General features: G+C 40.1%; 2 protein-coding genes across 3 annotated transcripts in view; one reads left to right on the top strand and one right to left on the bottom strand.

Moving 5' to 3' along the window:
• lhpp (phospholysine phosphohistidine inorganic pyrophosphate phosphatase) overlaps positions 1–23,273 on the bottom strand; it is a 111,627-nt gene that overhangs the window by 40,473 nt on the left and 47,881 nt on the right. Inside the window, exon 3 of the mRNA XM_020605194.1 lies at positions 3,169–3,264. Within this exon, the coding sequence (XP_020460850.1) occupies positions 3,169–3,170 (2 nt within the window). The 5' untranslated portion in view covers positions 3,171–3,264. The remainder of the gene's footprint in view (positions 1–3,168; positions 3,265–23,273) is intronic.
• oat (ornithine aminotransferase) lies at positions 4–7,329 on the top strand. Of its 2 annotated transcripts, none has more exons than XM_020605167.1 (10): positions 4–90; positions 1,770–1,995; positions 2,101–2,325; positions 2,416–2,511; positions 2,759–2,886; positions 3,578–3,700; positions 4,794–4,922; positions 5,316–5,429; positions 5,537–5,681; positions 6,065–7,329. In XM_020605167.1, the coding sequence occupies exons 2-10, from the start codon at positions 1,776–1,778 to the stop codon at positions 6,223–6,225; spliced, it is 1,341 nt and encodes a 446-aa protein (XP_020460823.1). In that variant the 5' UTR covers positions 4–90; positions 1,770–1,775; the 3' UTR covers positions 6,226–7,329. The 2 variants fall into 2 exon arrangements, with proteins under 2 accessions (XP_020460823.1, XP_020460821.1); XM_020605165.1 differs by having other exon boundaries at positions 45–132.

The raw sequence follows: 23,273 nt of genomic DNA, 5'->3' as shown, positions 1-23,273 counted from the left end.
AGCCTTTACGCGGTGTGCACTTACCACAGCCTCACAGTCGCTACTGGAACTTGATGTTCAAAGGACGGACAGGACTCGGCATCATTCCTGGTACCAGATTTTTCATTTCTCGATTCACATCATATACTTATGGTAATTTGACATTCCTTCGTGCCAGAATGCTTGTTCCATAATTGCGTGATGGTTAAAATAATAACCCCTGGCAACAGGGTTGTGCTAATGTTAGTTAGCGCCACTAGCTAGCTAAAAGAAACGAAACTAGTGGTTAAGATCTATGCTAACATGGTTAGCATAGATCTTAAACGCGCACCCTCTGAGTAAAGACATGCATGTCGTATTTGACCAGTCACTGGCACTGTTTTACCTTTAGCTAGAGTTTTTTTAAACTTATGTTAGAGAGTACATCAGCTAATAACAGAGTTAACATTACTTGGAATCAGAATTTGACTCTGATACAGTGGCTCTCAATGTGGATGTGCAATGTTCTGTAGAGCAACGGGGAGACAAACGAGATAAGGCTGAGAACAAAAGAGGAAAAAGTGTGCATTAGGAAAATAAAAATAAAGCACTTATAGTGTGTGTGTGTGTGTGTATAGTTTTAAATGCAGTTTATCAGACAGCTATATACGAAATATATTTACAAGGAATTGCACTGAGGGCTGTCGTTCTGTTATACAGTCCCGGATTAAGTGTCACTCAGTGGCACTATCATCCGCTTGGAGCCCCAGGTTTTGGTCTGTATTTAGCTCCTGACTGTAATGGTGGGTGTGCCATGTAGGCAGCTCCCTCTCAGCCTATCACCTCTCAGAAACAAGTTTAATGGTGACTGGCTATCACATGTATCCGTGTGCTGTCTGTTTGGATAAAGTTACTGATAACCCTGAGCTATCTCCATCCACTTGGAAGATAAAACCGCTCCACCAATCTCCATTTTATATATACATTAGGCCCTAGTTAATATTCAGTGTCAAACTACAGCATGGCTAAAGACTTTAACCTGACTGATCTAATAAAACCGCTCCACCCATCTCCATTTTATACATTAGGCCCTAGTTAATATTCGGTGTCAAACTACAGCTTGGCTAAAGACTTTAACCTGACTGATCTTCAACTTTCCACCTAAACACTCACAGCACTGCTGAAAGACAGTCACCTCACAACCACCAACTGCCTCTGCATAATGAAGGCCACCTCCTCAGCCTGCATATTTAAAATTTAAAAGCAACAGTGAATTCTCTATATAGTCAGTAAGAAAACTAGTGCATGTTAGAGTAAAGGGAAATTTAAAATGAGGCCACTTTGAGACCAAATAGAAAAGTATGAAGCCTCACAGCTGCAGTGCCACAGTGCTGTGGGATTATCTTTTGGTAATCCACACTTAGCAAATTGTTTATTCCTCTGTCGTGTTGAATGTGAGAGTGGTGGTTCCTTGTTCAGCAGACCGGTAAAGCCCATGTGCCCCATGGACTCTCACTTAGCAGTTTATTAACTTATTTGGCCCGATCTTTAGTGACTTTTTCATGAGGCACTTCTTTTGACATAGAAACTGGATTAACACATTTGGATGTCAAGCTCCTCCACAGAACAATATAGAAAACCTTTAGTGCCCACAGCTGTGAACCTTTTGAATACATATATGAATGTGTTGTTTAGACAGGCTCTCTGTATTCATAACTTAATAACCACAGGTGACAGCTATTTAAATCATCCCTTGCTACTAAGAACAAATATAAACCACCTGAAGTATCTTTTTTTTGTGCTTGACATAGCAACATATGACCATGAAGGGAATGATCTTCCAACTTGGCCGCAGCCTGAACCGTGCTGCCCCTGTTCTCTATCGCAGCGTCCACTCTGGCATATGCCCTGCCTCCACTGCCGCCACCACACCGAGGACTGAATGCCTGCTTACCTCAAAAGAAATCTACGCCCGTGAGGACAAGTATGGGGCACATAACTATCACCCGCTGCCTGTAGCCTTGGAGAGAGGGGAGGGTGAGTTCAGTGTCACTGTCATTTGTGGGCATTTTCTTAAAAGTGCTACAGATCACTTATGAATCATCACCAGCACTGCCAAAGAACTTGCTTTATTTACTTCAGGCATCTTTGTGTGGGATGTGGAGGGTAGCCGATATTATGACTTCCTGAGTGCTTACAGTGCAGTAAACCAGGGACACTGTCACCCAAAGATCATAGCTGCACTCAAGGCCCAGGTCTCCAAACTCACCCTGACCTCCCGAGCATTCTACAATGATGTGCTGGGAGCCTATGAGGAGTACATCACCAGCATATTTGGCTATGACAAAGTCTTACCCATGAATACAGGTAAGGACATCTAGAAGGAATGGAATGGAACATGCTGAGAAGGTTTCATGAATATATTTGTTGAAACTTGTTTTCTTTTGTAATATTTAGGAGTTGAAGCTGGTGAGACTTCCTGCAAACTTGCCCGCAAGTGGGCTTACAATGTAAAGGGGGTTCCCAAAAACAAGGCTAAAATCATTTTTGCAAGTAAGTCACCATGTTATGTTGCAAAAGACACTACCACAGCTTTGGAATTTGTCCCGTTTGTCATTTCACCCAACATCCTTTAAGGCATTTGGCAATAAACTCTTCTGTAGCTTTAGTGGATTATTCTTTTATGGCTCTCAAGCTGTTAGAAAATAATTCTTCATCAGTACATTTCCATAACTTGTTGTTAACATAGGAATCAAACCAATCTAATAAAGATGCCATCTCATTCGCTGTTGTTCATTAGATGGAAACTTCTGGGGCCGCACCCTGGCAGCCATCTCCAGCTCCACTGACCCCAGTAGTTATGAAGGTTTCGGTCCCTACATGCCAGGGTTTGAACTTATCCCATACAATGACATCCCTGCACTGGAGGTATTGGTTTCGAGTTTAGCGTCAACACCCACAGTTCGTCTGCCATGGACTGATATTTCTGAGCTGTATGGAAAGCTTTATTCACATATGTCCAACCCAGCAGTCTTCGTGCCTTGTAAAATGATGTTTCAGTCACTGCATATCAGACTTTGGGTTCTTTGTATGACAGTGTATTTACATGCATTAAAATGTATAAGTTGCCTCGTTTGCAAGTTAGATGGTTAACTACTTTGGTACATGGTTAACTGAAGTTAGAGGCTGCAAATGTTTTATCATACTTGCATTCTGTGGTGTTCTGCCAGTAGAAAGAACAAGCCGGGCCACAAAGTCTGCTGCCAAGGTCGTTGCACTCACTGTCTTTTTCTTGGCAGGACAAACCTGGAGAACAGAGAAAAATATTAATTGTCTGGCTTCAGGCAGTCGTCTTAAAAACCTAGTGCTACAATTGTAATCGGAGATTGATCTTATTCCAACAATAATGTCACTATGATAAGATCCTCTAAGACTTGACACCCTCATTGTCTATGTAAACATAAAGGTCAAATGACTGAAGTTGCATGCTACTATTGATAGGGTTATTTTGGCATCTTTGTTGCTGTGTAAGACCCTAATGACTGATTGAAGCAGCATGTACAGTATACAATGACATGGTTATATTACACACAGCCTCCTTTTTTCTGCTTTTATCCAGAAAGCACTTCAAGACCCAAATGTAGCAGCCTTCATGGTGGAGCCCATTCAAGGGGAGGCTGGGGTGGTGGTCCCCGACCAGGGCTACCTCACCAAAGTCAGAGAACTGTGTACCAAACACAATGTAAGTAAACACTGTGTTATTTCTATAGCTTAATATCACAATCACAAATTTGCCTCAAGAGGCTAATAATGTGTTCAGCGAACAACATCCTCTGTCCTTGGAGCCTCCGTTCAGGTATGAGTCTAAGAATAGTGAGTGTAAGCCTTGACAAACACACTGAGGAGCTTGAATGAAATGTCATTCATGTTTATTTTTGATAATATAAACGAGTATATTTAGGTCCTCTAACCTACTGCTTCAGTTTTTGTACTGTACCTCAAGCATGGTTCCATGCCATTTTATGGGTATGAGAACATGAATGTTGACATCAAATTGCTAGCAAACATTTGGGTACGGTATTAAAGGCTGTGCACAAATAATAACGTATACTATTGGTAGATTGACACTACACTATTTAAAACTCTCAGGTATTAAATCTTGTAACAATAATGTGCATTGTGGTAACACTACTACACTTTACAAATAATCAAGCTTTATCTTATGTGAATGTGAAACAGATATCTAGCAGTTACAGTGCAGAAAGTGCAGCACAGAAACCAGTCAGACAAGGAAACCAGCAGAGTTTTCAGTTGGAACTTGAAAGTGTCTAGAGTTAGGGCACATTGAAGGTCATCAGGAATTTGGTTCCATCAATGTGTAGTATAATAGCTAAAAGCAGCTTCATCCTGCTTGGTTCTGACCCGAGGATCTACCAGCTAACTGCTTCCTATGGATCTCAGAGCCCTGCTGAGTTTGTATGCTTCAATTAGATCAGAAATGTATTTTGGCTCTATATCACTGAGTGATTTATAAACTAGCACTTTTAAATAAATTCTGTAGGTAACCGGTAGCCAGTATAAGGATTTCAGAACATGAGAAATGTGCTCTGTTATCCTGGTTGTTAAAACTCTGACAGCAGCATTTTGAATGAGCTGAAGTTTATCTAACAGTCTTTCTGGGAAGACCAGACAAAAGACCATTACAGTAATCCAGCCTACAGGCGATGAATGCATGATGTATAAATGTAAGAATCTACAGGCTACATGGCTGTAGTAAAACAAAGGCGTTTCTGGGGTTTTGAGTTTACTATTAAAGTCCTCTGTGTTTTGTCCAGGTGTTGTGGATGGCTGATGAGGTGCAGACAGGTCTGGGAAGGACCGGCCGGCGGCTGGCTGTGGACCATGAGGACGTCCGCCCAGATGTGTTGATGTTGGGCAAAGCTCTTTCAGGAGGGGTTTACCCTGTGAGTATACCTGTTATTGTTCAGTCGCACCCTCTATCACATTATAGATTCACTTTTCAAGAGTCAAAAGATCTTCTGGACTTTTGGAATCTGATTTTGTTGGACCAGAAGTATACACTCACCGGCCACTTTATTAGGTACACCTGTATAATTGTATGCATTCCAGTACAATAACACCTTTAACTATGACCTCAATAATAAACTTATAATTAAATGTATACATTTGACAATTTCACCAAAAACTGAAACATTTTGGGCATCTTAAACATAGATGTTAAGGTGGAAGTGTTGCATTGAAGTGCATACTGTCATTATAGGTGTTCCTAATAAAGTGTCCAGTGAGTGTAGGCCACAGTTGTGTAACTTTTACCTTTTGCTTTTTGTGCCCCTCAGGTATCTGCCGTGCTGTGTGATGACGAGATAATGCTGACCATCAAGCCTGGGGAGCACGGCTCTACATTTGGAGGAAACCCCTTGGCCTGTCAGGTTGCCATGGCTGCACTTGAGGTCACTTTTTCTAGTTTAAGCCTTTGATTTGATTGATTACAGTCGGACAACATTAGGAGTAGGCTGATGCAATAACAAAAAAAAAATCACTCTGTGCTGATTTGCAGGTGTTAGAAGAGGAGAAGCTTGCAGAAAATGCTCAAAGGATGGGAGAGCTGCTACGGGCTGAGCTGAGAAAACTGCCCAAAGACATTGTGACAACAGTCAGAGGAAAAGGCCTTCTCAATGCAGTGGTCATCAGAGAGACCAAAGGTACAACACTATTTGGGTTTTGAAAACAGCAGCCCTGACAGTAAGCACAGTTTAATAGCTAAGGTAAATATCTCAGTTACTGAGCTCCGATCTTGTAGATGCTTTTCCTGCATTCCTCTGAGAACAAAATAAATCCAAGCTCATGTTAATTTGAAGTCTTTAAATGATTTCTGACAGTTAAGTCAGTAAGTCCAGATGGCCATGTCTATGAACTGACATTAATAGCATCAAGACTTAAATTTATGATGGAGGCAGAATATTCCTGCCTCTTCTACATGTAAGATAAGATTCTTTATAAAGCAAATGAAGTGTAAAGCATGCAGTATTTGCACCTTGCAGTCATGAAATCTGATCTATACTCAATAACCCCGTCTCCTCCCCAGACTATGATGCCTGGAAGGTGTGCTTACGTCTTCGTGACAGTGGATTGCTGGCCAAGCCCACTCATGGTGACATCATCCGCTTGGCCCCTCCCCTCACCATCAAGGAACAGGAGCTGAATGAATGTATCGATATCATCAAGAGAGCCATCATGTCCTTCTAAACAACTACAATTCAACCATTCAGTAATACACAGATGCCCCACAAACTGATAATCCACATCAACTGAAGCCTGTCAAAAAAAAAATCACTAAATATTTTATGTTTTCCAAAGATGGTTCTTTGAAGGGCGTTACTGTAGGAGTACAGTATACAGAGACTGTGTGCTTCTATGAGGATATACTGACACTTCTGTACAGAACTAGTGCTGTAAAGAAAAAAGTTCTATGAGCTTGAATATGGGTGGAAAGCATCAGTGCTTTATTTCAAATGTTCTAAATTTGTTTTTACACCTCATTAATCCAACTATATTTTAATTTTTTATTTTTTTTTTGGTTAACAAGCAATGTAAATAGTTTTTAGTTTTCAAAAAGGACAAGTGGCTTTGTGCAGTTTTATGCAATGTACAGTACAATAGAGGCCCACAATTAAATCAGACTTTCTTCTAAAAGTTGAAAACGTACTGAAAGACACAACTAGCTGAAGTGAAATCTGGTCTACAGCTCTGATTATATAGTAGTTTACAGTTCTAATAGACTGTCGTCATTCTACTGTCTGCTAACATAAGTCTTGTCACTCTAGTCTTGTTACATAGAAGGTCAACCAGTCTGGGTATATTTTATCCCAAGCGAGAAGTTTCTACATATACAGTACTTAAAAAGCCTTGAAAGGTATTGCATATGAAGTTTTGGATTCCAGGTCTTGAAACATTTTGCAAACATGTCATAATTGCATGAAAATTGTGAAATTGTTGAAGGTTCAAGTAGTTTTATTTCCCGATACAGCTTATTATATGTAGCAGCTTTGTTTTAAATAAATGTTTAATTTGTGATGCTATGAAAGAAATACTTTGAGAACTGTAATCTCCAAAGAAGTTAAATGCTGAAACAGAACATAAGTTTTTGATCTTTATACCAAATGAATAACAGATGTTGGGAGGACGCCTGATGCCAGCTAAGGCTGGTTGAGTTTGTATTTACAGTATCTGTACATTGTTTAAACTTTCTGATTAATGCTCTTGTGAACATGCAAATATTTCTTTGTCAAAGGCAGTATCACCTCTAAGTTACATAATATATTCTTATGCAAATAAATGATTGCGGTCTTATCTCTTGTCTTGCTGTTTGTCTGAACCAAGCAAACATAATACATTAAATCTGATGTGTCAGGAAACAGGTACACTGAGTCAGTCAGATAACTGAGCTCATCATAACCTATAGTTTTTTTCTTGGAACATAGAGATGTTTACTTGATAAAATGATAAACAGATCTTTTTACAATAGAATGTATTGCATATTTGAAGAGGTTTCATCTTTTACTCAGAAAATAAGTCATTTAATGGTCTGCTTTGACATCATTACTTAACCCACAAGCTAAAGCAAACAAATTTCTCTGTTACACTATCAGAGTGTGGATGAGGACACAGTGGTTTGAGTTGCAGTGATTATACAGGAAACACTAGATGGTGCTGTTCTCCTGCTAAACTCAAACTAAGGCTTGGTGGACATTTAAAGTACCGTATACAAACACTTGACAGACATGTCTTAAATACAAATCTTAAAACAATAACAAATGCAGGGATACAGTGTTACAGCTGCACAGCAAATACACTCCAAGACTGTCAAATCTAGCTGACAAACCCTGTGCAACACTGTTAAACCTCCAAGACACAACCTGAATGATCTGTCTTTCAGCCTGTATAATAATCCTCCAGAGCAGCAATCCTCTGTTACCTCCACTGACAGAGGCTTGACATATGTGACACTTGTCATACCCAGGGGCCAGGCTGTTCTGAAGAAAAACTTGTAGCAAACAACCTCAATCTAGTTAACAGAGTCAGTTGAAAGCTGTCTGCCCTTGGAGTCTTGACCTTCAGGCAGCACATGTCACATCCACTCATAATCTTTCAACACAACAATATAAACAGCAGCAGTAACGGAGCTGAAACCACACTACAGCTCTGAAACTAATGGTAGCAATTTAAGACATCATCACTGATATATTTATCTTGGTGTGGAAAATATTTTTATGTGGGTTGACAGAGAGAAACAAAAAAAGAAATATTTTGTATTTAGAAATTCGATGTGAAATAAATTGCAGGCAAACCCTCACTGAGTCACGGAGGTATATAAGAACCTCAAAGTGTTAGATCAGCAGAGCCTGACAACTTGTCAGTAGTCAGCAGTAATCAACACAGCACCACATGGTCTCTGCTTATTTCAGACCAGGAAAGTTGTTTAAAAGAGGTACGTGAGAGACAGCTGGTGGGATTTTTACACAGGTGTGCAAAAAAACATATTGCACGCTGTTAAGGATCAACAAAATCCACTCTAATTAGTTTAATGCTTTGCACCTTTACTGACATACTCCTGGCCAACCCTTCTTTTACAGGCTTTGTACTGAGTGTACTTTTTAAAAAAAAAATCCAACAAAGACCTAGATGATCTTTTGTAGAAAAGCTGCTACAGAGCCAGATGTTGCCCTCATGAGTTGGCACCAAAAACTGAGCTTAAAGAGAGTGACTTATATTTGGCAGGTAGCCAGAGCCACCACTTCAATGAAAGATAATGTTAATAATAAATTAGGAGTTTAGTTTCAGAGTTGTGTCTGATAGTTATTGCAGGTTTAAAGTAACTAGTAACTATTGTTGTCAAATGCATGTAGAGGAGTAAAATAGAGAGATTTCTTCTTCTGAGCCGTAGTAAATTAGATATGCATATATAGCAAATATAACATGTAAATGAATAAATAGACTTTCCACTACTCTTAATGGTCAGATCATTGTTTTATCATTCATGCTATCTAAACAGGCCGTGTAGCTCAGGGCGAAGGTGCGCTCAGCCTTCAGTCTTGGACAGGTCATTATTTCATATGAAGCAGTGCAAGAGATGACTGAGGCCCAGAGTTTGCCTGTGAAATATGAGAAGAATCCAGTCTGGCAGGAGAAATGAGGGCTATCACTGGGTGACACTGAGCAATGCTTGTGTCCTGTGCGCAGGCTTTGATCCTACACTCTTGCTGAGACCCGCATCCAACTCAGTTATGATAGGAAGGCGCACCATATTCCACAAATGAGTTCTACTTTTGGCAGGAGAGTGACAGGCCGCGGGCTCTGTGAGAATCTGGGAACATCGAAATCCCCACTCCAGCAGGAGCTTGACAACCTCAGCCAATCCCAAAGACGCTCCTGTGAAGCTACTTGATTTTCCTCACCACACGTTCGGTGCCAACAGTCAGCCTGGACTATTCAAGCATGGTCTGCAAGGCTGGCTTCAAAGACTGGTGTGTGTTCCACCACAATTCCTCAGACCAAGAAGGTCAAGAGGGGCTCATTCAGACTGGTTGGCTGCTCTTGTTCCACTCTTTCAACTTTTTGTTCATCATCTCTTCTTTGTCTTTCCTCTTTTTTTCTCTCTCTCAGTCTGACTTTCTTTTAATTTGTTATCTCTCCCCGTGTCTCTCCTCTTGCTGCCCCTTTGTTCTCTCTCTGAGCCAACCCATTTGTATTCATTCCTACCATATTGCAGAAATCAGACTGAACTTAGCAAGGATGTAATCAAAGCACTGTACCTGAAATTTAATTCGAGTAAAGTTGAAGTTAAGAACGGGATAAATTATAAAAATCGGTATCCATTAAATGTGTGGTGAATAAGGTGCCAACTTGAGAATTATGACTGATGCAGTACTGGAAGAGGATACGCTTTTCATTTTTTCCCGTACCACTGTAGATAAATCAGAGAAAAATGTTGGGCTCACCTGTCAGTGCTCAAATTAATGGGCCTTTTGCATTAGGTTTATGACATCTGAGCGCACTGATAAAATACATGTGCATCTTAAAGGGCAAATGACACATAATCCTTAATGAGTTATGTGCACAGACCATTTTTTGCTCCCACCATGTACAGAACCTCATTCAGTTCACACCAGAGGGGATATGTATACATATTGATCAAGCCCAGCAAGGTCCTCAGAAGGACATGTCCCTCCCTGCAGATCTGAGGCACACTTGGGAAGTAGGACTCTCAGACCAACTGTTTTAGTTGTCACTCCCACATATGATATATTTCTGGGTTGCAGGCACATTTTTAATCCTTATCAATCTTTAAAAATGGCAAACACAACATGGTCACAGCTGGTAAAGTCTCACATCACACCAGAATTTTAGAAGCTTTTTCTTGTCTCTATATGACATGAGTTTTCCCATGAAAACAACATATTATAGGTGTCACATACAAAATATGAGTCACATGACAAATTATGTATAAAATGCCAGCTAAATTAGAACAAGTTGTCTCTCTTTATGAAATAACAATGCAACAAAACAAATATCAGCCCTGATATTATGATAAATGAAACAATAAAGTAATGTTAAGGTAATTCACATATTTCCATACAATTTCCAATACACACTTCATTCACACAGCGGTCAGTATAAAGCAGAGTATCATCACTGCAGAGTGACCATGCAGGAAACTGTATAAATCACAGTGAAGAGTATCTGATGCATTTCATTTCTGTGTGTATCCCTGGCCCCTGTGGTACTGAATGCCAAACGCCTGGCAGTAACTCGACTATAGGACGAGGAGGATGACTCATCTACGTGTTGTTCATGTCTCTGGGCATTCTCTCTTCACTTTTCATTAGAAAATAAACTCAATTACATATTCATTTAATTTCATTATCCGCAGCTGGGAACATTGCTGTCTGTGATTTTGATTGGAAAGTCATAATAAGTCGACGGACTACCACTGGTTGAGCTTTGCTTCATGATAATGAATGAGGAAGGAGTCACAGCAGAGGTAAGATATGGATAAAACCAGCACCCTGTTGGTTGCCAGGGAGATTTATTCAAATTGCTTCCAAATTTATGTTAATCAGCACTATCTTCATTTCTGAAAATGTATAAAGAAGATAAAGATGTGCACACAGTATATCAAGAGGCCAAGACTGATACTTGTAATGAGTGAAGATCAGCACCTCAGAACCACTATGGTGCCTTGCGTGTATTCATATTCAGGGTGTGTTACAGTGGCCAGTGTTAACTTGAATCCTAGATTATTCTGAATTTTTTTTGCCATGTACATTGCGTGATTCTGGATGGTTGGTCCACTACTAAAATATCTCAACAGGATGTCTACAGGATGACTGATTACTTGCCCCTTGCATGGGGATATGTACATGCACATTGAAAGCCAATGTACCAGAGTTAAATTCCTCGTGTGTCCGACACACCTGGCCAATAAAGCCGATTCTGATTCTGATATTTTGGCTACAAACTTCCAGGATGTTGGTGATCCTTTAACTTTACATTTAGTGCCATCATGAAGTAAAAATGTTACTTACTCAAAATTTGTGCAATACCTTTTTAGTGCTAATGAGCAAATATTATCTAAGACTGTGATCATGGTAAACATTATACATAAGTTAAGCACTCAGCTAAACATGCAGCCTCACATGGCTGTTAGCATGTAAACAGTGTTTACTCTTCAAATATTGGTTTAGTCTTCAAACCTAAATAAATTCTGAAATGCTGATTAGTCTTTTTGGAGATGGTGTATTGGAAATATTAAAATAAAGTCAAGGACACAAGATCTGTCTTTTGCAGTGTTTAAAACTTTTGAGAAAGGGCTCAGTAGTGCAACAAGATATATCAAGGCAAAGAGCAAATTCTGGCACATGCACTCCCTATTTATAATTTTGCTATCTAAGAATGTAGACACAGCAGGATGTGCTTGTGTGCGGCCTGCATACCCTCTGCCATATAGACAGATAAACAGAGCACCATGCAGACAGCAAGATCAGAGCACACAAAAGACAACACAAAAATATAAACTCACTTCTCTCTACTGCAAGAGTTTGGTCAGACTCTGCCACTATTCCAGTTGGAGGTACAAGGCTCACATGTGAAAATAATGACACTGACACTGCAGTAAAATGAGGACACAGCATCACTTGTGGCCATAAAATATGCCTCTGAGTATTTGGAGGATACATAAGCCACAGACAACAACAGTCACTGTGGCTTTGCTGTTTTGCTGCCCTTGTGTCTTTTCAGGTCAGCCAAGGCGGCAGTCAGCTAACTCTGTCAAGGCACTACAAAAGCTAATGCTACATAAGGGCTTGGTTTCATGCTAGAATCTGACCACAACAGCTGCAGCCAAAGCTTCAGTATTGTAGAGTTCATGGCTGAGGCTAGCATAGAGGAGGAGGCAGCAGGAGGGAGGAGGGTGAAGGGGTGAGATGTTGGTCTTAGTTTCCACTGCTAGAGGAAAAAAAATGACCTAGGGAAATGGGACTACTGTTTAACGGTGCCCACAGGAATTCAAGTCTCAGGCCTAAAAGTATGAAGCAGTCATTCTGCACATCCTAGGAGAAGATTCAGACAGTTTGCATAACAAAGGAGAAACTGTATGACACCTGGAATAAGGAGAGAAAGAAAAGGGAGGTTCACACTGGTGAAGAATAAACTGGTCCTGAACATTTGATACATGTTCCTTAAATAATGGGATGTGATGTACAGGAGTGTGTAGCTCTGAGTCAAGGTAGTGAATCAAAAGGAAAATGTGTGTATAAAAGTACTGTACAGGAAGGCTGGGAACGTGAAGTGTCACACAGAGACTTGCAGTGACAAGGAGACTACAAGTTTGAGCTGGACAAGCTGCGACAGAAGCTCTCATTGTCATAAAGGATAAATCATGAGAATAAGTATCACTGTGTCACTGTCCTTCCCTGTGAACAGCAGAGCCTGGCAAACATGACGTGTCACCTTTTTAACTTTAGCAGTTTCTGTCAGTGTCTCTCATGATGGGGGCCATCAAAGGTACATTAAAGTGGTGCAGTACTGCATAATGCCAGACACCACTGAAGCCTCCAGTGGTGTTAATACTAGCATGGTGCAACACTGTATAAAAAAAGCTGTCCTTGCCTCAAGGGCGAAAGGGTTATCCTCTCGTCGGCAGGCTGAGGTGAAATGAATCACCAGTGTTGCTCCTGTTTGTTGTCTGAGCTAATTAATTACTAATGAGTAATGCCAGGTTTCATTTTTATAAACCCAGCCATCTAAGTGTGGTGGAATTAATCACTGTGGACTGTCTGGTGTTGTGGTCCCAGGCAGTAGATAAACTGTGACTGGTTGCCCATTTATTTCCACAAACACCAACCTTCCAATCCATTTCAGCCAAAAAGTCTACTGTGTTTTTTTAACTTCAGTGTACTGTATACTTGCATGTATTCTTATACCAGTTTAATGTGTTATTATATACTATGCATGTGTGTGTGTGGTTGTTCATCTGCGTGTTGGCTCTGCGATGGACCGGTGACCTGTCCAGGGTGTGCCCCGCCTTTTGCCTGATGCCGGCTGGGTTTGGCTCCAGCGTCCCCGCGACCCCGTTCGGGACTAAACGGTATAGAAAATGAGATGATATTATATACTATCTATCAAATCAAGTGTGATTATCTTGAAGATGCAAGTAGACTGACTATATATGAATTTTCTAAGTCAGCAGTGACATCTGCAGTAGACAAAAGCATAATCAGATGCTGATACTTTACATAAAAGCTATAGCAGGTAGGAAGGAGCACACTGAAAAATGATTAGAAGATGAAAAAATAGACATGCAAATGACAACTGAGTCTCCTCAGTTTGCTGAAACATGACATGTGTGACAATCTGTAAACATGAGTGAATTTGTGGGTTTCTATTCATTCACACAATTTTTAAAATTGTCCATTTGTTTCCTGCATTACAATCAGATCCCTCACAACACAATCACACAGTCACTTGTACAATTCTGTCATTACAACCTGCAATTCTGGCTAATACACCATCAGAATTCAAAGAGCTTTAATGTCTAAGTGCCCTCCACAGTCCTGCTGATGCTGCACATTCAGACCTCATAGTATGTTAGCAGCACAATTGCCTTCCACTGGAAAATTTTAGAGCAGCCCCTTCACCTTATACTTCTCTGTACTACAGATCCATGCCTGTGCACTATCAGCACTCCGTCTATAACAGCCCAGCACTAGACCTACTGATGCTGCAGGATGACAATATATTACATTCTATAGAGTATGCTGATGTTTCTGGGTTAATAAAAATTCTTCCGTTTTCATTAAAAATGACCTTCTGAAGTAAAATTTGCAGTCTCCTGGTAAAGACATTTTGGATAAAAGTTACCTGAGAAAATTTATATGAGATGAGACTTTTTTCAGATGTGTGGATCACATAAAATGGTTATTTCAAAAGCATTTATATTAGATCCTAACCACAAGTAGAATATAGCTGAAATGCAGCTGAAAAAAAATGCAGACATTTACAATATTTCACCACTACCAGACTGTCTCTCAGACGCCCTCCATAATTCTCCACTGTTAGAACATGTGTAGGTTGAAATCACTGACCTTTTTGTTAACTGTTGCTTAATGGGGTGATTATTTTGCTCTACTTCCAAAGAATACATCCATCTTCCTAAAAGTGTTGGCTCCGTACAATGCTTGCCTGCTTACCAGCAAAACAATACACAAGCACACCCTTGACATTTTTGTGCACCACTTTATGAAATCCATAAATTCTGTGTATTTGTGATTGGGTTGTCTGGTGCTCATAATGAGAGTCAGGAAAGGTTTGCCTGGTAACACTGCGACCTGCCAACCAAAGGAAAACATAGTTTTAGTTATTCAGGAGGTGATGTCACGCCAAGGTATTTACTCAAATTGGTTATTTCCATATGCATTGGTCTTATGTAAGCCTCAATTAAAAAGTGACTATGAAAACATAAAACCTGGACGGTGCACAAACAGATCTGTGCCTATTTATTTTTAATAGTATCTGAAGCAGATACAGCCAGCAGTGGTGTTGTTCGGAGCCTGCCCTCAACAGAACAATGACACTACTGGTTTTTGTTCAAACACATGAAGCTACATGCATCAATAGTTTCTATATTAACAAATTATTCAGTGGCTACAAGTAATGTCAAAGGGCTCTGTGCTGCCATTAAGCAGATCATTATAACCTCCTTTAAATTCAAATTGTTTAGTTTTAACTGACAAATGACCTATTTTGTTTACAGTAGTACTGTAGGTATGAGCAATGGTAGAAAGTAACAAAGTACATTTACTCAAGTACTGTACTTAAATACAATTTTGAGGTCTCTGTATTTATTTGAGTATTTTTATTTTTTGTTACTTCATGCTTTGACTTTACTACATTTTAGAGGCAAATATTGTACTTTTTACTCACTACATTTATTTTATAACTTTAGTTTACTTGTCAGAACCAGATTAATACAGAAAATACAGTATGATCATAAGACCTCACTGATCTGTGGTGGAAAATTCACAAACTACCTCACTGTAATTCAAATTAAAAGCATATAGGCTAGTTAAAACTAGCCCCCCACTTTACCAGCTGCAACATTAATTGTGATGTTCACAATAATTCATCAGTAATTATAATATAATAATATGATATACAGGAATGTGAAATGTGCCATTCTGCATACTAAGTACTTTTACTTTTAGTAAGCTGAACTTTACTTTTAGTACTTTATATTTTGATGCTAATACTTTTGTACTATTATTTAAGTAACGTTTTGAATACAGGACTTTAATTTGTAACACTATTTTTGCACTGTTGTATTACTATTTTTACTTAAGTAAAGGATCTGAGGACTTCTTCCACCACTGGGTATGAGGACTTGTTGGATCGTGTGTTTATACTGAACTCAAAGCAAATTTGATTGCTGCCAAGTCATCGAAGAGATTCAAGTGGATGCAAAACGATGCTCTATCCAGCACAAACCGAGGTGAAAATCCATCTGTGCAAGCTGAAAAAAGAGGTTATCCTGAGGCGGTTTGACTAAACTTCATGAATGTCCAGAGAGAAAAAGGTGAAAGAGGAGTCTGGAGGGAAATAAACAACATATATACTACAGACACTACACAAACACGTTACTCTACACACTCGCTACAGCTAATGTCTGCTGTCATTGGCTGTTTGTGGTGAATGGCCTGGAAGTCTGGTGGTCAAATTCGCCCAAATAAACCAAGACAAAATTTCACACTAAAGGCACCTTAAGCCAACTTTCAGACCTTTGCAGAGTAATAAGCAATCAGACACCTAAGAGAGAGAATCCTACACTGTCACTGCATATTGGCCAGTCACCTTTCTGACACATAATTCAGCCGTTTGTCTCGGCAGACAGGGAGGCTCTGTAATGTTTCATAATCAAGCTTATCCATCCAAGCGTGGAGAGCAGCTGGACTGAGCTGATATTAGTATGCCCCCAGTGTGGCTCGGTGACAGAAGCTGAAGCTCGCTCTCTCCCTCTCATTGCATGGTGTCAGATGGAGAATTTTATGTGACAGAGGGTGGACTAAAACATTCTGGCACTCTCCACCAAGCTTAGATTGGCTTTGTAGCCATTACTGTTTTGAGATATCTGATGGTCAAAGCACACATCAGTCTAAGCTTGGGAATATTCCCCCAGACAGCTTGTTTGCGGATGCAAATGCGATCTGATTTGTGGGACAATCAACACAAAATTGGACTGGAGGTTCACTACAAAAGATGGACAGAGATTTCAAATAAAAATGTGTGCAGTTAGGGTTGTAAATCTAGTCACTGACTAGGCTGCTGGGGTGGGGCCTTACTGTAATCTGACAAACTGATAAAATCAGGCTTGGCATTTGGGTTGCTGTACCTGGAACAGCTTGCTATCCCCTCCACCATGACAGATGCTGCAATTAGTGTTAGTGACGCCTGCCAACTGCTGACAAGGCTTTGTATCACTCACCCATTTTCACAGTTTGTACCTTTTCTTAGATGGAATCTTTAGCTTATCTGGATATCCTGTTTCCAACAGAGAACAGCCAATCACAGAGACAGGCAGTGTCACCCAGTGCGTGATGCTTGACACTAGTCGATTTTTAGAGCCAGACACAGATGCTTTATTCAAGGCTAGTACTCTTCTTCTAAATACTACTTTTCCACTGACTGGCCGATGCCCCTTACATCAGACAACAGCATCCAACAAGGGAATGATCTGACTGTCATTCTAAGTCAATCCTCAAGCCATATTAAACTGCAGGTAACCATCACAACAGAGTCTGCTTTATGCTAAATTAATTTGATTACAAACAAGCTGACAAATGAGCGATGAGCTTTTTGCTTATGTTACAAGGCCTTATAAGCACAATACTACACTATGTAAGTATCCTGATTCAACAACAGATTCACTTTGGGGTACTGCACCTCCGCACCTCATCCATTACTTTTATAGCTCATCATGTTTCATTTCCTACATAGTCAAACTAAGTTTAATAGTTGTCATTTTATCGGTCCACTAACACTGTGTGGAGGATTCAGTGGTAGCTAATAGTCAAAAGTCAAAGGCAGAAATAAGGAAGGGTGATAATCTTTGATGTGTTTTTAAAATGTTAATACTGTATATGAATGTTGTGGTACAGACAACGACTTTTACTGCTGCTTTAAAGTTAGCAATCCCAAGCGATAGCAACATCAGGAAGAAGGAACATGAGAAGCTTGAGAAATACCAAGGGCTGAAAGAAGAGCTAGAAAAGATGTGGATGGTGAAGGCACAAGTGGTCCCTGTGGTAATAGGACATGTTAGAACAGCCGCTGGAATGCAGCGACCTTACTGAAGTGCTTTCTGCACACACACACACACACACACACACACACACACACACATATAGGTACATATAAAAAAATTTGAGAGCATGGCTTTCTAAAATATGTTTAGACAATGTTGTGTTGGGGTTTCTGGTGACAGAACATAAATGGTCTGCATTTACAGTGGCTTTCCACCTCATCTCTACATGATATTATTCTGTTGTTGTGTCAGTGAGAAAGAGGCTGAGTGACAGAAAAAGGACGGTCAGCGGCCAAGTGAACACCACTGTCTGCTATGATGAGCTGCACAAATGGACAGACAACAACGACTAAAGAACATCTTTCCCACCTGCCTTTGTAAATATTGAGAGTTATGTCAATCAAAGAAAATGCTGATGTTTTTTTAAAACTGTGTAGAAGTTAAGAATTCCTGTTGGACAGACACTTATCTTTTATCTCTTTTAAGCTAAACAAAAAAAATACAGTTTCCAAATGCACAAAGAACTTCTCTAAGTCCTTGGAGGGAGAGAAAAGAGAAAGCAGTTGAGCTTGTGTGGGCAAAATTAGTGCAACATCCAGCCCCACTGAGGGGGGCTGGGCCATGGAGGACCCCAGCTCTTTGTTAGGATGTGAAAGATGGACAATGCTACTTCTGTGTGCTGAGAGCAGGAGCAATGTTACAGCTGGTTCCCTAAAACAAAGCTTGCCAAATATTGTCATGGTTATGATTTGCTCTTGTTTGTCTTTCTTTTCCTATAGTCTACCCCCATCTGCCTTGTCTTCTCCTTTTCTTTCCTCTCCTCACAGTCTCTTTGTCCTTTTTAAACTTCACCTTTCACAGTGATGATTTCTCTTAGCACATCTCCTCCATCATGGACCACTACAACCTCACTTCATGCAGTAATCCACTGGGGCCATCTGCAAACAGTCCAATCATCCCACAGTAACTCCAATATTGTGTTTTTTCCACTGAAGAGTGAGACACTGTGCTTTAGGAGTTGGTGGTGTGATTCTAAATGTAAAACTGGCAAAGTAGTTTCTCTGATACTAATGCATTTTACCTCAGCAGATCTGTAGATCTCTGATGTGGACTGAAGTTAAAGTTGAATAACAAAATGAGGACTAATGACTTGAATAAATTTTACCTAGTGTGAGAAATGACTTGAAAGCAAAAACAAGTTTTCAAGACCTGGACTTGTCTCAGCTGACATCAAGCTTGTCTATAAAAACTTGAGACTTGAACTTTTACTTATTTCCCAAGATATTTAAAAAGAGCTCTGGGATACAGCACACTGGAGGTGTGCGCATCCTGCTAGTGCTAGATCACACACACCACAATTCTCTGAAGAGACCTGCCAGCAACAGAAAAAAATGTGAAATAAAACATACAGTCTATAAAACAACTTAGTGGTGCTTGTGTTTTCAGATGCACTTGATGTGCTAATGAAAAAAGCAGGCATAAAATGCTTCACATAAATGTAGAAGCAGCCAGCTGTGGAATATGGTCACCATAAAAGTGAAAAGGATATATTTTTATTGAAAAAGCCAGGATGACCACTGAGGAGAGCACACTGTGGTGTCATTTTACTTCACCAAACCTCAAGGAACAACCCTTGAGTCTCATATTCAGCACAACGTAAAATGGGAATAGCTCTTCAAAAAAGCTACACTGGGAAGGAAGATGAGAAAAAATTTGCAAAAGCCACATGTGTGTAAGAATGTGTGTGTGTTTTCTAATATGTATGTGTGTGAGAGAGAGAGAGAGACAGAGAGAAATTATAATGAAGGCAGTGAGATCAATGTATAACTCCAGCTTGCAATTTAAAAAAAAAGGCACATTTAACTGAGTTAGTGAAATGAAATGCCATTGCAATATGCAGCATATTGATTTTATGCTGCTGTATTTGGCCTGAGTGGCAGTTTGTTTCAAATAAAAACCATACTGGGAAAAGAGAGACTGCACTGCCAAGATACAGCAGATTTGAACAGGGAATGGAGTTGTCTTTTTAAATAGAGCTGCAAACAAATAGAGCATTTACTTGATGAGAAAAACAAGTGAGTGAATGTGGGGTCAAAGACAGTTGCAGTTAAGTTCTATTATGTCAGAGCCTTTCATTAATATTCAGACTACTGACCATTAACTGACACAGCTGTGCCACTATGACATTTACTCAAAGAAAGCTTGTGCAATTTCTTTTAGCTCTGCCATCCTAAAGGAATCTGTATTGCCTTCCAGATGCGTCAGATCATGAATACTGCATTTAGTTCGACCCCAAACACTGACATTATTTATAAAGGCAATCACCATCAACAGCAAAGTGAACCCATATCTGCCTGCACCAACAAGCTGATCTCCAACAGGCTTCTTTGTGTTTAAAACTGAAGTTCTTTGTGGGTTAATACTGCAGTGATTCAATCAAAACTTTAGTATGTACATTTGTTACAAAGTGTCTATTTATGTAACTGCACTTCCCATGGTGTTTAATAATTTGCAAGATGTACTTTCCCCATCATTCCCAGTTCTGTGCAGTTTTTGCCCTCAGCAATTTGATGAAGCTCTCACATATTCCTTCACCCGCAGACTGTCTTGTATCTTCATTGTGTAGTGTCTGGCCAAGCAATGAGATGAAACAAAGGCAATGACTTGTCTGAGTCAGTATCACCTGTAGTGGCCTGCAAAGTCAGGATATGTGTGTGTGTGTGTGTGTTGTGTGTGTGTGTGTGTGTGTGTGTGTGTGTGTGTGTGTGTGTGTGTGTGTATGACTCTTATGTGTAAATCTGCATGATGGACACCTCAGGTGTTCACTTTTATCTAAACCCTGAAAATTACTGTAGAGAACAAATAAAGCCAAGTAATTTACTGCCAGTGGTACTTAAAATGCAATGGTTAAGTATTAGGACATTCACACATCTCGTGTGTTTAGCTCAAGGATGCTGGTATATTTTTCTGATTTTGAGTGCATCACTGACAATGAGGTAAAATGGTGACTTTCAGCTTTGGAATGAAGGTGCTTACATTCATATTGGGTGAATAGTGTATTGACTGTAGCTCCTCTATTGCAAGTTAAAGAGCTGCACTTGCTACACTGACAACTGAATAACAACAACAAGATGAAGAAGAAAAATGCAATGAGGAGGATGAAGAAGGAAATGTAAATTCACAAAATGTCCATGACCAAAACAAGAAAACAGACACAAAAAAAGATGAAAAATGTTAAGAAGGCAAAGTAAACAAAGGTGGGGATGAAGAAAAAGACATGGAGGAAAAAAAGACAGTTTAAATGTTTATTCGAGTACAGTGTTTTCAACAATTATAACATCTGTTATAAAGACATTTTATATTGTGATTGATTTTCTGTTTATATTCCTTGCAGGCTCTGGCTATGGATGCTTGAGTAAAGGAGTTGAAGCTGGGGTCAAAATAAAGTATTGCCATATAAAAGGAATGGGTTTATTAAAAAAAACATGACTTAATTATCAAATATTTACAACTCTCAACGTCACACCCATTCAATTAAAGTTCAATATCGATATAGACCTCAGTAATGAAGTACCAAAAGTCTGTCTGAATGATGCAACTGAATCAGTGAGATTCCTCAAGCTGAGCTCCACAGCTGAGGTCACCGATTTATTTTATGCTGGAGAACAGAGCCAAAACAGTGGATGCTGTATGTGTCTTAGCCATGGAAGAAGAGGAGCGTGGCTGGAAAGTTAAAGTCCACCCCATGGAAGTAGGTTGTAGGGAATTTGTATCTTAATGCCTACTTCCTGGAGTTGGCAAGCTAACATGAGGGCATAGTAGAGGTTTGACTGGATAGTTGAAGTGAATGCCTACACGGGGTGGTTTCTGATGTAGTATAAAAGGAAGCAGTCTGGCTAGATATCTGGTGAGCTTTTTTAAATGTTTGGTGGTTAGAACAGCAGTTGAAATGTTTCCTAGTGCCTTTTTGGTAACAGTTCACCTGAATTAGCCTGAGTAGTTATGTTGGGTGTGTGGGTGCAGGCAAAAAGGGGGGTGGTTCTGGGACACTAGAACGTACTGTTGACCCTTGTCGGTGTCGTGGGCCCAACGAATCACCAGTTAGTGAGAGGGTGCCCAACTGATGACCTCGTAGATTTGCCTTCACTCCTACACCCACACAGAACTTGCATTGGTGTTGGTGATAATATAGCTATAGAATCACTGGAATTGTTAATAGTTTTCTTTTGTTAGACAGTCTTGGTAGAACAGTGTCAGGGGTTGGACAACTGAGCGGACCCAGCTTTCAAAGGTGACTGCCATTACAAGCCAGTTGGGCCAGGCACTGCTTAACCTGAGCAAATACAATGCAGATGCTGTGTGTCAAGCCACGTATCTGCTCTTTGCTTGGGCGATGTTAGGATTCAGGGATGCTTTGTATTAGGTAAGTTAAGTTAAGGGTAACTTAGGTCTGGAAAATGGTGCTACTTATTGTGGGGCTCTGAAGATTTATGATGGCATGGCCTGACACTCCGCTCTCTGGGGCCAAATAACAGATAAACATTATTGAACTCGTATACTGAGCTTCCATATGAATGCTTTCCCATTCTTTGGCACATTTTTTTGTGTATTAGCAACTATAAAGTAGGTCAAGAGAAATGAAAAGTAGAGCTGGGCAGTGTGGTTGGTGTGAAGTTGATGAGGAGAGGAGAGTTCAGATCAGTATGAGTCATCATGGGTGGTGGTAGGCAAATAACTTTCCTGTGTCAATAATGACTCTGAAGACGGGAGCCATCACAAGGCAAAGTGTGAATTATCAAGTGTCAGCTGCTCACAAATGAAATGGAAATTTTAAATAACCTCACCTTTTAGAGTGGTGGGAGGGACACTGAGAGGCAAAGACGAATACCAGTTAATTTCCACAACTTGAAAGCCACACACACACACACACACGAAGAGCACAAAAGCCCCTGGCTCAAATCTCCTTATTGACTTTAGGTCATTAAGGTGCTACACTAGCTTTTACTGTAAATAGCCCACGCCTTTCCTAATGAGCACCACTGTCAGCACCACAGCCCATTTGACAGCAAACATTGTAATGCATTATTCTGTCCAAATGAGAAACAACAATCAAAGTGTAGGAAAAAAAAATGTCCAGGCATGAATAAAACATCAGCAGAGGAACGGGGCGGCTTTGCATTGTGAAGTCTCTCTGGGCTTTTTACTGTATGCAGAGAAGCTCCAGCAGCCAGGAGGTGACAGTGCACAATGGGACACTTTATGAACAGATCATTTCTGCAGGTATTCTGCTATACATGCAGAACCATGGCCACAGTTAAACAGACGTTTGGAGACTGGACTACAAATATGGAATACTGAGAGATTTTGTGACTGCACTAAGCTCAGCCTCCTGTGGATGTTTTTAAATATTCCTTTAAGGCCCTGAAAAGCAATTTTTTTC

The sequence above is a fragment of the Monopterus albus genome, unplaced genomic scaffold (assembly GCF_001952655.1).
Source record: "Monopterus albus unplaced genomic scaffold, M_albus_1.0 scaffold69.1, whole genome shotgun sequence".
NCBI lineage: Eukaryota > Metazoa > Chordata > Actinopteri > Synbranchiformes > Synbranchidae > Monopterus > Monopterus albus.
This window is presented reverse-complemented; position numbering and strand designations above follow the sequence as displayed.